The sequence below is a fragment of the Bombina bombina genome, chromosome 3 (genome assembly GCF_027579735.1).
Source record: "Bombina bombina isolate aBomBom1 chromosome 3, aBomBom1.pri, whole genome shotgun sequence".
Lineage (NCBI taxonomy): Eukaryota > Metazoa > Chordata > Amphibia > Anura > Bombinatoridae > Bombina > Bombina bombina.
Window position 1 is genome coordinate 126,833,848 of NC_069501.1, and position 14,081 is coordinate 126,847,928.

Consider the following 14,081-nt stretch of genomic DNA (forward strand, 5'->3'; position numbering starts at 1 on the left):
GTGGTGAAAATTTGGTTAAAAGTGAACAATTCCTTCATAGTTTTTCACATATTCAGTAAAAAAGTGTGCCCTGTTTAAAATTTAAAGAGACAGTAACGGTTTTGTTTTTAAAACGGTTTTTGTATTTTATTGACAAGTTTAAGCCTGTTTAACATGTCTGTGCCTTCAGATAAACTATGTTCTGTATGTATGGAAGCCAATGTGTCTCCCCCTTCAAAAGTGTGTGATAATTGTGCCATAGCGTCCAAACAAAGTAAGGACAGTACTGCCACAGATAGTAAAGTTGCCCAAGATGATTCATCAGATGAAGGGAGTAGACATAGTTCTACATCATCTCCTTCTGTGTCTACACCAGTTTTTCCCACGCAGGAGACCCCTAGTACTTCTAGCGCGCCAATGCTTGTTACTATGCAACAATTGACGGCAGTAATGGATAACTCCATAGCAAATATTTTATCCAAAATGCCTGCATTTCAGAGAAAGCGCGATTGCTCTGTTTTAAACACTGTAGAGCAGGAGGGCGCTGATGATAATTGCTCTGTCATACCCTCACACCAATCTGAAGTGGCCATGAGGGAGGTTTTGTCAGATGGGGAAATTTCTGATTCAGGTAGAATTTCTCAACAGGCAGAACCTGATGTTGTGACATTTAAATTTAAGTTAGAGCATCTCCGCGCACTGCTTAAGGAGGTGCTATCTACTCTGGATGATTGTGACAACCTGGTCATTCCAGAAAAATTGTGCAAGATCGACAAGTTCCTAGAGGTTCCGGTGCACCCCGACGCTTTTCCTATACCCAAGCGGGTGGCGGACATAGTGAATAAGGAATGGGAGAAGTCCGGCATACCTTTTGTTCCCCCTCCTATATTTAAGAAATTATTTCCTATGGTCGACCCCAGAAAGGACTTATGGCAGACAGTCCCTAAGGTCGAGGGGGCAGTTTTTACACTAGCCAAGCGCACTACTATTCCTATCGAGGATAATTGTGCTTTCAAAGATCCTATGGATACAAAAATTGGAGGGTTTGCTTAAAAAGATTTTTGTACAGCAAGGTTACCTCCTGCAACCTATTTCGTGCATTATTCCTGTCACTACAGCAGCGTGGTTCTGGTTCGAAGAACTAGAAAAGTCGCTCAGTAGAGAGACTCTGTATGAGGAGGTTATGGACAGAATTTGCGCACTTAAGTTAGCTAATTCCTTTATTTTAGATGCCGCTTTGCAGTTAGCTAGATTAGCGGCGAAAAATTCAGGGTTTGCAATTGTGGCGCGCAGAGCGCTCTGGCTAAAGTCTTGGTCAGCGGATGTATCTTCCAAGACAAAATTGCTTAATATCCCTTTCAAGGGTAAAACCCTTTTCGGGCCAGAATTGAAAGAGATTATCTCAGACATTACTGGGGGTAAGGGCCATGCCCTCCCACAAGATAGGCCTTTCAAGGCCAAGAATAAGTCTAATTTTCGTTCCTTTCGCAATTTCAGGAACGGACCGGCCTCCAACTCTGCAGCCTCTAGACAAGAGGGTAATACTTCGCAAACCAAACCAGCTTGGAAACCGATGCAAGGCTGGAACAAGGGTAAGCAGGCCAAGAAGCCTGCTGCTGCTACCAAAACAGCATGAAGGAGTAGCCCCCGATCCGGGACCGGATCTAGTAGGGGGCAGACTCTCTCTTCGCTCAGACTTGGGCAAGAGATGTTCAGGATCCCTGGGCACTAGAAATAGTTTCTCAGGGTTATCTTCTGGAATTCAAGGAACTACCCCCAAGGGGAAGGTTCCACATGTCTCACTTATCTTCAAACCAAATAAAGAGACAGGCATTCTTACATTGTGTAGAAGACCTGTTAAAAATGGGAGTGATACACCCAGTTCCAACTGTGGAACAAGGACTGGGGTTTTACTCAAATCTGTTTGTAGTTCCCAAAAAAGAGGGAACCTTCAGACCAATTCTGGATTTAAAGATTCTAAACAAATTTCTCAGAGTGCCATCGTTCAAAATGGAAACTATTCGAACGATTTTGCCTACAATCCAGGAGGGTCAATTTATGACTACCGTGGATTTAAAGGATGCGTATCTAAATATTCCTATCCACAAGGATCATCATCAGTTCCTAAGGTTCGCCTTTCTGGACAAACATTACCAGTTTGTGGCTCTCCCATTCGGGCTAGCCACTGCTCCAAGGATTTTCACAAAGGTACTCGGGTCCCTTCTAGCGGTTCTAAGACCAAGGGGCATTGCAGTGGCACCTTACTTGGACGACATTCTGATACAAGCGTCGTCTCTTTCAAAGGCAAAGGCTCACACAGACATCGTTCTGGCCTTTCTCAGATCTCACGGATGGAAGGTGAACATAGAAAAAAGTTCCCTGTCTCCGTCGACAAGTTCCTTTCTTGGGGACAATAATAGATTCTTTAGAAATGAAGATTTTCCTGACACGCTTGTCAAGTTCTTCACTCTTTTCCACGACCTTCCATAGCTCAGTGCATGGAAGTAGTAGGGTTGATGGTTGCAGCAATGGACATAGTTCCTTTTGCGCAAATTCATCGAAGACCATTACAACTGTGCATGCTGAAACAGTGGAATGGGGACTATACAGACTTGTCTCCAGTGATTCAAGTAGATCAGAAGACCAGAGACTCACTCTGTTGGTGGCTAACCCAGGATCACCTGTCCCAGGGAATGAGCTTCCGCAGACCAGAGTGGGTCATCGTCACGACCGACGCCAGTCTAGTGGGCTGGGGTGCGGTCTGGGACTCCCTGAAAGCTCAGGATCTATGGTCTCGGGAAGAGTCTCTTCTCCCGATAAACATTCTGGAACTGAGAGCGATATTCAATACTCTCAGGGCTTGGCCTCAACTAGCAAAGGCCAGATTCGTAAGATTCCAATCAGACAACATGACGACTGTTGCTTACATCAACCATCAGGGGGGAACAAGGAGTTCCCTGGCGATGAGAGAAGTGACCAAAATCATAAAATGGGCGGAGGATCACTCCTGCCACCTATCTGCGATCCACATCCCAGGAGTGGAAAACTGGGAGGCGGATTATCTGAGTCGTCAGACATTCCATCCGGGGGAGTGGGAACTCCACCCGAAGATATTTGCCCAGTTGACTCAATTATGGGGCATTCCAGACATGGATTTGATGGTGTCTCGTCAGAACTTCAAGGTTCTTTGCTACGGGTCCAGATCCAGGGATCCCAAGGCGACTCTAGTGGATGCATTAGTAGCGCCTTGGGCCTTCAACCTAGCTTATGTGTTTCCACCGTTTCCTCTCATTCCCAGGCTGGTAGCCAGGATCAAACAGGAGAGGGCCTCGGTGATCTTGATAGCTCCTGCGTGGCCACGCAGGACTTGGTATGCAGACCTGGTGAATATGTCATCGGCTCCACCATGGAAGCTACCTTTGAGACAGGATCTTCTTGTACAGGGTCCATTCGAACATCCAAATCTAGTTTCCCTCCAGCTGACGGCTTGGAAATTGAACGCTTGATTTTATCTAAGCGTGGGTTTTCGGATTCTGTGATACTCTGGTACTAGCCAGGAAACCTGTAACTAGAAAAATTTACCATAAAATATGGAAAAGATATATCTGTTGGTGTGAATCCAAGGGATTCTCATGGAGTAAGATCAAAATTCCTAGGATCCTTTCTTTTCGTCAAGAAGGTTTGGATAAGGGATTATCAGCGAGTTCTCTAAAAGGACAGATTTCTGCTTTATCTGTCTTGTTACACAAACGACTGGCAGCTGTGCCAGATGTTCAAGCTTTTGTTCAGGCTTTGGTCAGGATCAAGCCTGTTTACAGACCTTTGACTCCTCCCTGGAGTCTGAATTTAGTTCTTTCAGTTCTTCAAGGGGTTCCGTTTGAACCTCTACATTCCATAGATATCAAGATGTTATCTTGGAAAGTTCTGCTTTTGGTTGCTATTTCTTCTGCTAGAAGAGTTTCTGAATTATCTGCTCTGCAGTGTAATCCGCCCTATCTGGTGTTCCATTCAGATAAGGTTGTTTTGCGTACTAAACCTGGTTTCCTTCCAAAGGTTGTTTCCAACAAGAATATTAACCAGGAAATAGTTGTGCCTTCTTTGTGTCAGAATCCAGTTTCAAAGAAGGAACGTTTGTTACACAATTTAGATGTAGTTCGTGCGTTAAAGTTCTATTTAGAAGCAACAAAGGATTTCAGACAAACGTCTTCTCTGTTTGTCGTTTATTCTAGCAAGAGGAGGGGTCAAAAAGCTACTGCTACCTCTCTTTCCTTTTGGCTGAAAAGCATCATCCGATTGGCTTATGAGACTGCCGGACGGCAGCCTCCCGAACGCATCACAGCTCACTCTACTAGGGCTGTGGCTTCCACATGGGCCTTCAAGAACGAGGCTTCTGTTGATCAGATATGTAAGGCGGCGACTTGGTCTTCCCTGCACACTTTTGCCAAATTCTACAAATTTGATACTTTTGCTTCCTCGGAGGCTATTTTTGGGAGAAAGGTTTTGCAAGCCGTGGTGCCTTCCGTTTAGGTAACCTGATTGGCTCCCTCCCTTCATCCGTGTCCTAAAGCTTTGGTATTGGTTCCCACAAGTTATGGATGACGCCGTGGACCGGACACACCAATGTTGGAGAAAACAGAATTTATGCTTACCTGATAAATTACTTTCTCAAACGGTGTGTCCGGTCCACGGCCCGCCCTGGTTTTTTAATCAGTTTTGATTAATTTCTTTCTTTAACTACAGTCACCACGGCACCCTATGGTTTCTCCTGTTTTTCTCCTGTCCGTCGAATGACTGGGGTGGGCGGAGCCTAGGAGGGACTATATGGACAGCTTTTGCTGTGCTCTTTGCCATTTCCTGTTGGGGAAGAGAATATTCCCACAAGTTATGGATGACGCCGTGGACCGGACACACCGTTGGAGAAAGTAATTTATCAGGTAAGCATAAATTCTGTTTTTTTTATTTTTTTAAAGGGACAGTCAACACCAGAATTTTTGTTGTTTAAAAAGAAAGATAATCCCTTTTATTACCCATTCCCCAGTTTTGCATAACTAACAGTTATAATACACATTTTACCTCTGTAATTACCTTGTATCTAAGCTTCTGCTGACTGCCCCCTTATTTCAGTTCTTTTGACACTTGCATTTTAGCCATTGAGTGCTCACTCCTAGGTCACTTCACGTGCATGAACTCAATGTTATCTATATGAAACACATTAACTAATGCCCTCTAGTGGTCAAAATGCATTCAGATTAGGGGCAGTCTTCAAGGGTTAAGAAATTAGCATATGAACCTATTAGGTTTAGCTTTCAACTAAGAATACCAAGCGAACAAAGCAAAATTTGGTGATGGAAGTAAATTTGGAAGTTGTTTAATTATTACATTTCCTATTTAAATTATGAAAGGGGTTTTTATTTTTTTTATTTTTTTAGACTTGACTGTCCCTTTAGACTTCTGTGGACATCCATGAAAATATTTGCTTAATTTAGACTATACTGTTGTTATTTTTGGTTAATCAGACATATATTCCCTGTAGCAAAAGCATTTACAACTTGCCTACACTATACACCAGAAAATGTTCAGTTATTTAGTAGGTATCAAGTAAGTTTATCATCAATAATCAGGCACTCAGACAATACCTGCAGGAGTTTTTCCACCAGGCACTGTACCCCACACCAGCCCAGCCATGAGTCATTCAGTACTACTACTGCCACCATGGTTAGTAGCCTATATTGCCCTAGTCAGTACTTGTACTGTACTTCCTGCAAAAATCAAAGTGTATATACAGTAAACGGCAATAGAAGATTACCTTTTAGCTTCAAATGCATTTCACTTTATCTCCTTATGCAATATGATTTTGAATGATCTCTTCCTTTGTGCCATTTGTATGGTTATGTAAAATACTAATGTTTAATGCAGATAATCTTTATGTATCACTAGGTTCAGCATCCTGCAGCAAAAATGATTGTAATGGCTTCCCATATGCAAGAACAGGAAGTTGGAGATGGCACTAACTTTGTCTTGGTTTTTGCTGGAGCTCTTCTTGAACAAGCAGAGGAACTGCTAAGAATGGGACTCTCTGTATCAGAGGTTGGTATTTATTTGCGTTAATGTTTTGGTGTTGCTGTGTCTATGTAGAAAGGGTTAATTGGGCAGCATTTTTTTTTTTAAATATAAATGTTGGGATGGACGTTTGAAGTCTAGCATGTGATTTACTAAGTTGAAAATATGTTTAGTCTTAAAAGTATATTTTTATTACTGCAGGTTATTGAAGGCTACGAGAAAGCTTGTAAAAAAGCTTTAGAAATACTTCCTGAACTAGCATGCAGCTCTGCAAAGAATTTGCATGATGTAGATGAAGTCGCAGCCGTTCTTAAGACTTCAATTATGAGCAAGCAGTATGGCAATGAACTGTTCTTATCAAAACTTATTGCTGAAGCATGTGGTAAGATTCACGATTTTTGGTTAAAGAAAAAACAAGATACTAATGGCACTACTGGAGTTGGTATAGTTAGGGTTGCCTATCATCCACTGGATATATTAACTTGCAATGCAAAATTTATATTTTAAATCCATGTTCACTGTTATAGTGAAGGGCTGAGGTGCTGTGTACTTGTCCGGTTAAAGAAAAAATATCAATCTGAGGATTGATGAATTGTACACCTAGATAGCACTCAATCTCCTAACAAAAGGTTGCTAAAAATTGGAGTGGGGTAGGGCATCTAGGGAAGAGAAGTGGGAAGGAAATGGGTTACAATATAAAATTTATTAGGAAATTTAAAAAACGAATATAAATTCACAAACACACACAGATTATAAAAACACAGGGTTGTTGTCGGATTATATGTATCACCACGATAGTATAAGTGTGAGAGTGGTGTTAGACGTAATTAAATCTTTTATAACTTAGGATGCTTAAATCCATAGTTAAAGACTACGTATCTGTATATAATAATAGTGAGGTCTGAAGATTCAGGTATACTCATAAAGCTAATGATATAGATAGAACGTTTGAAATCAAGTATAAATATAATAGAAAAATATTTTTTGTTATTATACAGTATCAAGTTATACTTTCGGTTTGACCCGCATCAAGTAATATTTATTTTTATTTAGTATTCACACAGTAAGTAGTGTCACGTGTTATTGGTATAATTCTGTGTTTTCACTTGAACGGGCAAGGAGGATCATAACATAAAATACTGCTGATGATCTTGCGTTCAATCAAATATAATGCCAAAAATTGGCTAAAATGTTTAGTATTATGATTCCTTGTATGCCTAGAATATAAGCTTAAATATTAGTCACATGATGCAACTTGCAAGAAATGTTGCTTTTGGTAGCTAGCTATGTTATAATTAAAGTTCTTAAGGTGTTTTGCAGTTCTAAAATAAAGCTACATTTAAACAACCGCTGAGTCTAATAGGTGATAAGTTTAAATATATAATATTCTGCTGCACTCGTTTCCACCTGCTGAATCAAGAGGAACTAATAATTGAGTAAATATACTGCATTGAAATGCAGGCTGCTCTTAGCTTAAGTACAAACACTAATAATTATTACGGCTGAGATTGCTCTGCAATAAAAAAAAATTGAAATTCATCTTTATAACGATTCTATCTAGTGCTGTTAAATGTAAGATGGTTTGAATATCTTAAGTGCAGTTATTACACTCACTAGTAAAGTGTGATTACCATTCGCTAGGCTAGTGTTATATTGTGAACTAGATAGATTTGGTAAAGTATTACACAACTCGTGTGTGTCTGAATTTCTAAAGTAAGTAACTTGTGAAGTATAAACCTAGAGCTCATAAGCTTAGATCTGGCAATATATTTAGCGTGCTTAGAGTAGCAGTCAGAATAACTGAATACTGATATCTTACACCAGTAGCGTATAACTCAGAAGTATAATCATTAAGCTCATAGTCTTAAATGTAACGCTATATTAGCGTGCTTAAATTGGCTGGCTTAATTGTTGGTATTGGAAAAAATAGATCTATATCTCTCCAAGATAACAATACCAAGATAACAATACCAACAAGCAAGCCAGCCAACCATTATTACACACACACACCTCGTTTTACACCGTTTCAGAATAACAACCTTTTTTTTTCCAGTCATGTGACTGTTATTGAAAAGCATTGAGAAGCAGTGCATTTATTAAAATAGCCAGTAGGTGGAGCTGTCTGCTTGTGGTGTTGCAAAACCAAGCAAGCTGAAATTAATCAGTTTAACCAGATCAGATTTCAAAGGAACAAGATCTTCCTGTCTATAAATCAGTCCAGATTGGAATGCATAGAAAGAACTGTTTGCAGAAAAATGCAAGTGAAGTCTGTGTTGTGTGATTATTTTATTAGGTTTATAATGCTGTTTAGCATTTAAAGTCTTCATTTCAAAGCTTTAAAAATAATGTATTAGGTGTTACTTATGACAATTTTGAGAGGGGCCTGGAACCTATCTTCCTCACTTCCCATTGCCTTACATTATAAACTGGGTTTTAATTTACAATGGTTTCGATTTACAACAGTGTTTGTTTTTTTTTCCTTTTAATTATAGTTTCAATCTTTCCTGAATCGGGTCACTTCAATGTTGACAACATAAGAGTGTGCAAAATTTTGGTAAGTAGTTTATACATATATTTTCTTGGAAGTTACTATATTGTCTGCAATATATAGGCAGCAGCCATTAAAACATGTAAATGCTCACTTAATCATCCACTCCAGTTCCCATTCAAGCCTTGGGATGTCATGATACATCTCCACCCGGGCTTCTTTCAAACATGTTCAGAAATGTAGTTTTAAAGGGATACCCAAGTCCAAATTAAACTTGCCTAATTCAGAGCATTTAATTTAAAAAAAACTTTCCAATCTACTTCTATTAACAAAATGTGCACAGTCTTTTTATATTTACACTTCCTCCTACTGAGCATGTGCAAGAATTCAGAATATGTATATGCATTTGTGATTGGCTGATGGCTGTCACATGACACAGGAGGAGTGGGAAATATACATAATTTTGAAATTGTCAGAAAAAAATATACTTTTATTGTGTATTTGTTGACTATGCAAATCTTCTGTATTTACTGGTCCTTTAAGATAGGCATCCTCCATGAAAGGGCTGTTAAATGTGCTAAGTAGCTACATCTGTTTTAATTTACTTTTCAAGGGTTCTGGTGTCCTTGCATCTTCTGTCCTACATGGCATGGTTTTCAAGAGAGAAACTGAAGGAGATGTGACTTCTGTCAAAGATGCCAAAATCGCTGTGTATTCTTGTCCGTTTGATGGCATGATAACTGAAACAAAAGTAAGTGATGGAGATTACAAAAAGGCCTAAAGAAGTTAGGAAACTTTTGTATAGCACTGTTTTAGCGAGACTACAAAATTTAAAAATGCTGCAAAATATTTTGACTTGCAGCAAACACATTCAAATTTCATAAGGCTTAAGGGCGCCTTAAAGGGACAGTATACCATTTCTCTGCGGTCATCCAATAAACTAACATTCTGGATGAAAATGCTTGGAATGCATTATCACTTTGCTTGCTAAAATAATTTTTCAGTCGTCCACATTTACCCACCACTTGCTTTATGTGGAGGAGCATATCGGGACTTTTTAACTGTAGTAGACAAGGTTAACAATGGTCAGGATATTATTAAACCCTCCATTGTTTTGCAGTTTATATCTTCATTTCTTAACGCAGTTAGGGACAGATTTGTGATCAGGGTTCGACTTTTGAAATCTGCCATGGGCTCTCTGTTTTCAGAATTGGTAAACTATTAATTTTCAGACTTAATTATTTTTTTTATATTAAAATCTCAGTCTTTTTTACTTTCGTTTTTAAACCCCCAAAAAATTATATTTCAAAAGTTATGTATGAATGCACCAATGAAATTTAAAGGAATTCGTTAGTAAGGCTCTATACTTACCCTAACGCGCTCTGGAGATAGTCTTCTTGTCAGGTCCCTGCCGCGCTAACCAGAAGCTTAGCACCCTTGGCACCCAGGACCTGCAATAACTTTAGTGCAGCTCCTGGGAATCGATCTTCTAAGCCTCCTGTTAGCACAAGAGGATCAGGTTAGCGTGCTCTGCAGTGCACCTTAAAGTGAATGTAAATTTTAATGCTAAAGTGTCTGTTTTTTTAAAAAAATTATTAAAAACAGGGGCACTTTAATTCATCAATTTACATTTCACTCCTGTTGTGAAAAATACTTACCTTTTAAACTTGACAGCTGCTCCAGCTTCCCCCGGTCGTCGCAAGTCATTTCTGTTGTCAGAAATGATGGATGGGTCATCCTCCAATCACGACTTCCCCCCCACAGGGTAATCGGTGTCTGATTCAATGCTGTGATTGGAGGAAGCCAGACTCCTCATTTTAGACCCAGGAAGAGGTTTTGCGACGGGTGGAGGAAGCTTGAGCCGCTGTCAATATTAAAAGGTAAGTTTTTTTTTTTTTTTTTTTTGTTTTTTTTTTCACAACAGGAGTGAAATGTAAATTTTGATGAATTAAAGTGCCCCTGTTTTTAATCAAATTTTTAAAAAACAGACACTTTAGCATCAAAATTTACATTCACTTTAAGGTAAGTATTTTACACCTTTTAAAAGTGTCTAGCTACAGGTGATCTTTCACCTGTAGCTTTGAAGTGTACATTCTTTTAACAAAAACTAATGTAAATGTTTAACGAAAATTCAATTTTCATTTATAATAGTGCCGGAAACGAATATTCAGGGAAGCTAATTTCCTTTAATATTTAGAATGAAAATTTCTTCCCTGTACATCTCTAGAAGCTACTGTTTTTATTATATTTTAGAATAGTAGGTAATCTTTAACTAGTGTGTTAACTATTTATTCAACATTTTAATTTGATTATGCCTATATATTACCTCTTCCAGGTATATTTTGTCTGTATAAAGAAATATCAGACGCCTGTTAACAATATTTTCTACCATGACAGACTGTCACTAAAACTGACTTGCCCTATTATTTAGGGCATGCTGGCAAGAGGAGATGCTTTACATTTTCTGAATGTTGTAGTGTCTTTTTGAAAATGTACCACAAATTTATTCCCAATATTGGAAAAAGTTTCACATATGTACGTTCCTTTATATGATGCTTAGGTAAGCTGTTCTATTTTAACAGGGTACTGTGTTAATAAACAATGCACAAGAATTGATGAATTTCAGCAAAGGTGAAGAACATCTAATGGAAGAGCAAGTAAAGGCAATAGCTGATGCTGGTGCCAACATTGTTGTAACTGGGGGCAAAGTTGCAGACATGGCATTACACTATGCAAACAAGTACAATCTTATGTTAGTTAGGTAAGTGTTGAATTTTTAAACTATTTGAGTAAGTCTTTAATCCCTTCTCTACCAGTAATTTCAGAGAAAAACTTGCCCAAATATATATCCTTTTTGTTTTTTTAAGTAGACAACCCAAGGTATTGATCTAAGCCCATTCTAGTATATTTGATGCCACTATTTGACCGCCAAATATGATCATTTAAAAAAAACAATCTTCTTTGTAAACTTTGGGTTTCTTACTGAAATTTATTTACACACAACTACTGCAGTCATAAGACAAATGGTTGTATAAGCTTTTTTGGGATCCCCCTATGTTCCGCTGACAAACATGGCTTTTCAATTGGATTTTGGCAATTAGAAAGCTGCTAATAGCAACTGCGCACTACACAGCTCTCTAACCCTCCCACTGCTCCCCACCATATTTGTTACTTATTTGTTTTATCCCTCTCTCTTCATAACTTTTCTGTAGTGTAGAGACCCCCACCCCTACCTCCAACCGCTACCACTCGGTACCATTGGAGGATCGTTTAAATGGTAAGGGAGCACGGTTAGTGCTCACTTACCATATGAAGGCAGATGCCTTCTGCTCCCTAGTTTAATCTCCTGTCTAAACGGAAAGCAGGGACTGCAACATGCTCCTCTGTGTTGTACTTGGGTGCTACGTCAACACAATACACTGGGCAAAGTAATGTGTGACACAGTACATATGTCCACATGGCGCAAAGGATTACAATTAGGAAATTTAAATCTTACCTTGACAATAACCGGAGTATGCATGCCCTTTACATCTGGGTCAGACATAACACTGAAAGCTTAAAACCCTACCTTTTTCAAGTTAGTATAACTCCTCCCCTTAATTTGGGTCTCTTGAAAAGACCAGTCTTTGATGAACGCTACTAGGATGAGTCAAGATACCAGTAATTATGAAGTTATCTAAAAGGTGTTAAGTCTTATCACACTGAAACCAAATGTTTATGTAATACTTTTCTAGTTGGGTTATATATAATCTGTAAAATTTAAAAATATTCTATTTCTGTCTTACAGGTTAAACTCTAAATTTGATCTTAGAAGATTATGCAAAACTGTAAGTGCAACGGCCCTTCCAAGACTGGTAAGTTACAATTTAATCAAATATTATATATTTGTTAATTGGGATTAATAAACAGTTTGTGCTTATAACATATTTTATATTAAAAATGATAAAACTGCATTCACCAGTTGCTGGAAAAAGTATTTGTTTTGGCAATGCCATTTTTAAATCAGTCACTTAAAGTGATTATAAACTTTAATGAATTGAAGGCCAGTATTAAATGACTCTTTAAAAACCGGGCAACTTTAATTCATTAAAGTTTATAAATGCTTTTTTTTTCTAAAATACTTTGCGTAATGGTAAACATAACGCTGATCCTGCGCCTGCATCTGCTGCTTTCTTTAGCATATTGATGACAAATCTGGCATTCTCCAATCGTTGCGTTGCCCCACGAGCTGGATCCCAAAGGGGGCACACGATTGGAGGAAGCTGGATTAGTCATCGATCTGCTTAAGAAAGCAGCGGATGCGGTTTAAGGATCAGCGTTATGTTTACCATTAAGCAAAGGTAAGTATTTAAAAAATTAGCATCATTGTAAACTGTATTTAAAGTGCCCCTGTTTAACGAATTAAAGGCCAGTATTAAATAACTCTTAAAGTTTGCAGTCACTTTAAGTAAACTAAGGTTTAGCAAAAACAAAGAGCAAATGTGGTTGTTAAACTACTGTATAATAGTGTACCTGAAAATGAAAAGTGATAAAATGCAAAGTACATGGAAAGATCCACATAAAATATAATTCCCCAGTGACCTGTAGCAGTAGGAAAGAGGTGATGTTGATACATTTTGAAAGAAAATCTGAGTGTGAATGAGAATATCATAGTGCTTGTGTTTTGTAGTTGGATGTATTTCTCACTCAAAACCCTTTTTGGCTTCTGATATTGCAGGCAAGAGTTACAGTATATATAAATGTTTTGAAATTCTTTGTTGTGCAAGTAATGGCATTTTTATTTTTGTGCCCTGTGGCCAAGCAACTCTTTCTTACACCTGTTGTGTGTCCCATGAGGCTTCCAAATGTGCCATCCATTGTCTCACGCCCATGTTTTTGCAGACAGGTGATTAGGGTATTTAGGAATGCAGCATACCTGTAAAAAGCTGACAAGAAAATATCACTTGAGCATCTCAATGTAAAAAAAGGAAGCTATTTTGATTTTACATGCCAGATGCACAATCTCTTGCAATTCCTGGAACAAGCATCTTGACTGCTTACTGTTTCTTTACAGTGGAGTGTGAATACTTAGGGCTAGATTTATCAAGCCCTTTCTCTACTTTGACTGCAGGTTTCGCCCAAACTGCTAACCCTACCCTGTTCTCCACCTCTTAGGTGAAGAATTTCAATCTCCCGGTCTTGTCTGACCGGGAAGATTGACAGCTCTTGCCCACACGTGATTGGCTGTGCACGGGCAGTGGGCGGGGATGTACTCAAGAGCAAAGGAGCACTGCAGTGGGGAAGCCGGGCGGACATGGACGAATATGTACGCCCCTATACACCACAGAATGATAAATGCAGCCCTTAGGAAATTTTCCTCCCAGAGGCAGGTTCCCACTTTCCAGATTATCTGTAAACCAGACAAAAGCAGAGGTATTCTTCAATTGTGTAGGAAACCTCTCCGAATGGGAGTAAGAGTTCCTGTTCCAACGATTTTATTCCAACCTGTTTGTGATTCCCCCCAATAAGAAGGAACCTTCAGAACATTTTTTAGATCTCAAGAGTCTAAACAAAT

General features: G+C 38.9%; 1 protein-coding gene across 3 annotated transcripts in view; it reads left to right on the forward strand.

The window, feature by feature from the left end:
• The window catches only part of CCT8 (chaperonin containing TCP1 subunit 8), a 51,348-nt gene that overhangs the window by 12,858 nt on the left and 24,409 nt on the right, over positions 1 to 14,081 (forward strand). For all 3 annotated transcript variants that reach the window (XM_053705986.1, XM_053705985.1, XM_053705987.1), the window contains exons 4-9: positions 5,917 to 6,066; positions 6,241 to 6,421; positions 8,532 to 8,593; positions 9,141 to 9,278; positions 11,110 to 11,288; positions 12,315 to 12,381. In XM_053705986.1, coding sequence (XP_053561961.1) covers positions 5,917 to 6,066; positions 6,241 to 6,421; positions 8,532 to 8,593; positions 9,141 to 9,278; positions 11,110 to 11,288; positions 12,315 to 12,381 — 777 coding nt within the window. The remainder of the gene's footprint in view (positions 1 to 5,916; positions 6,067 to 6,240; positions 6,422 to 8,531; positions 8,594 to 9,140; positions 9,279 to 11,109; positions 11,289 to 12,314; positions 12,382 to 14,081) is intronic.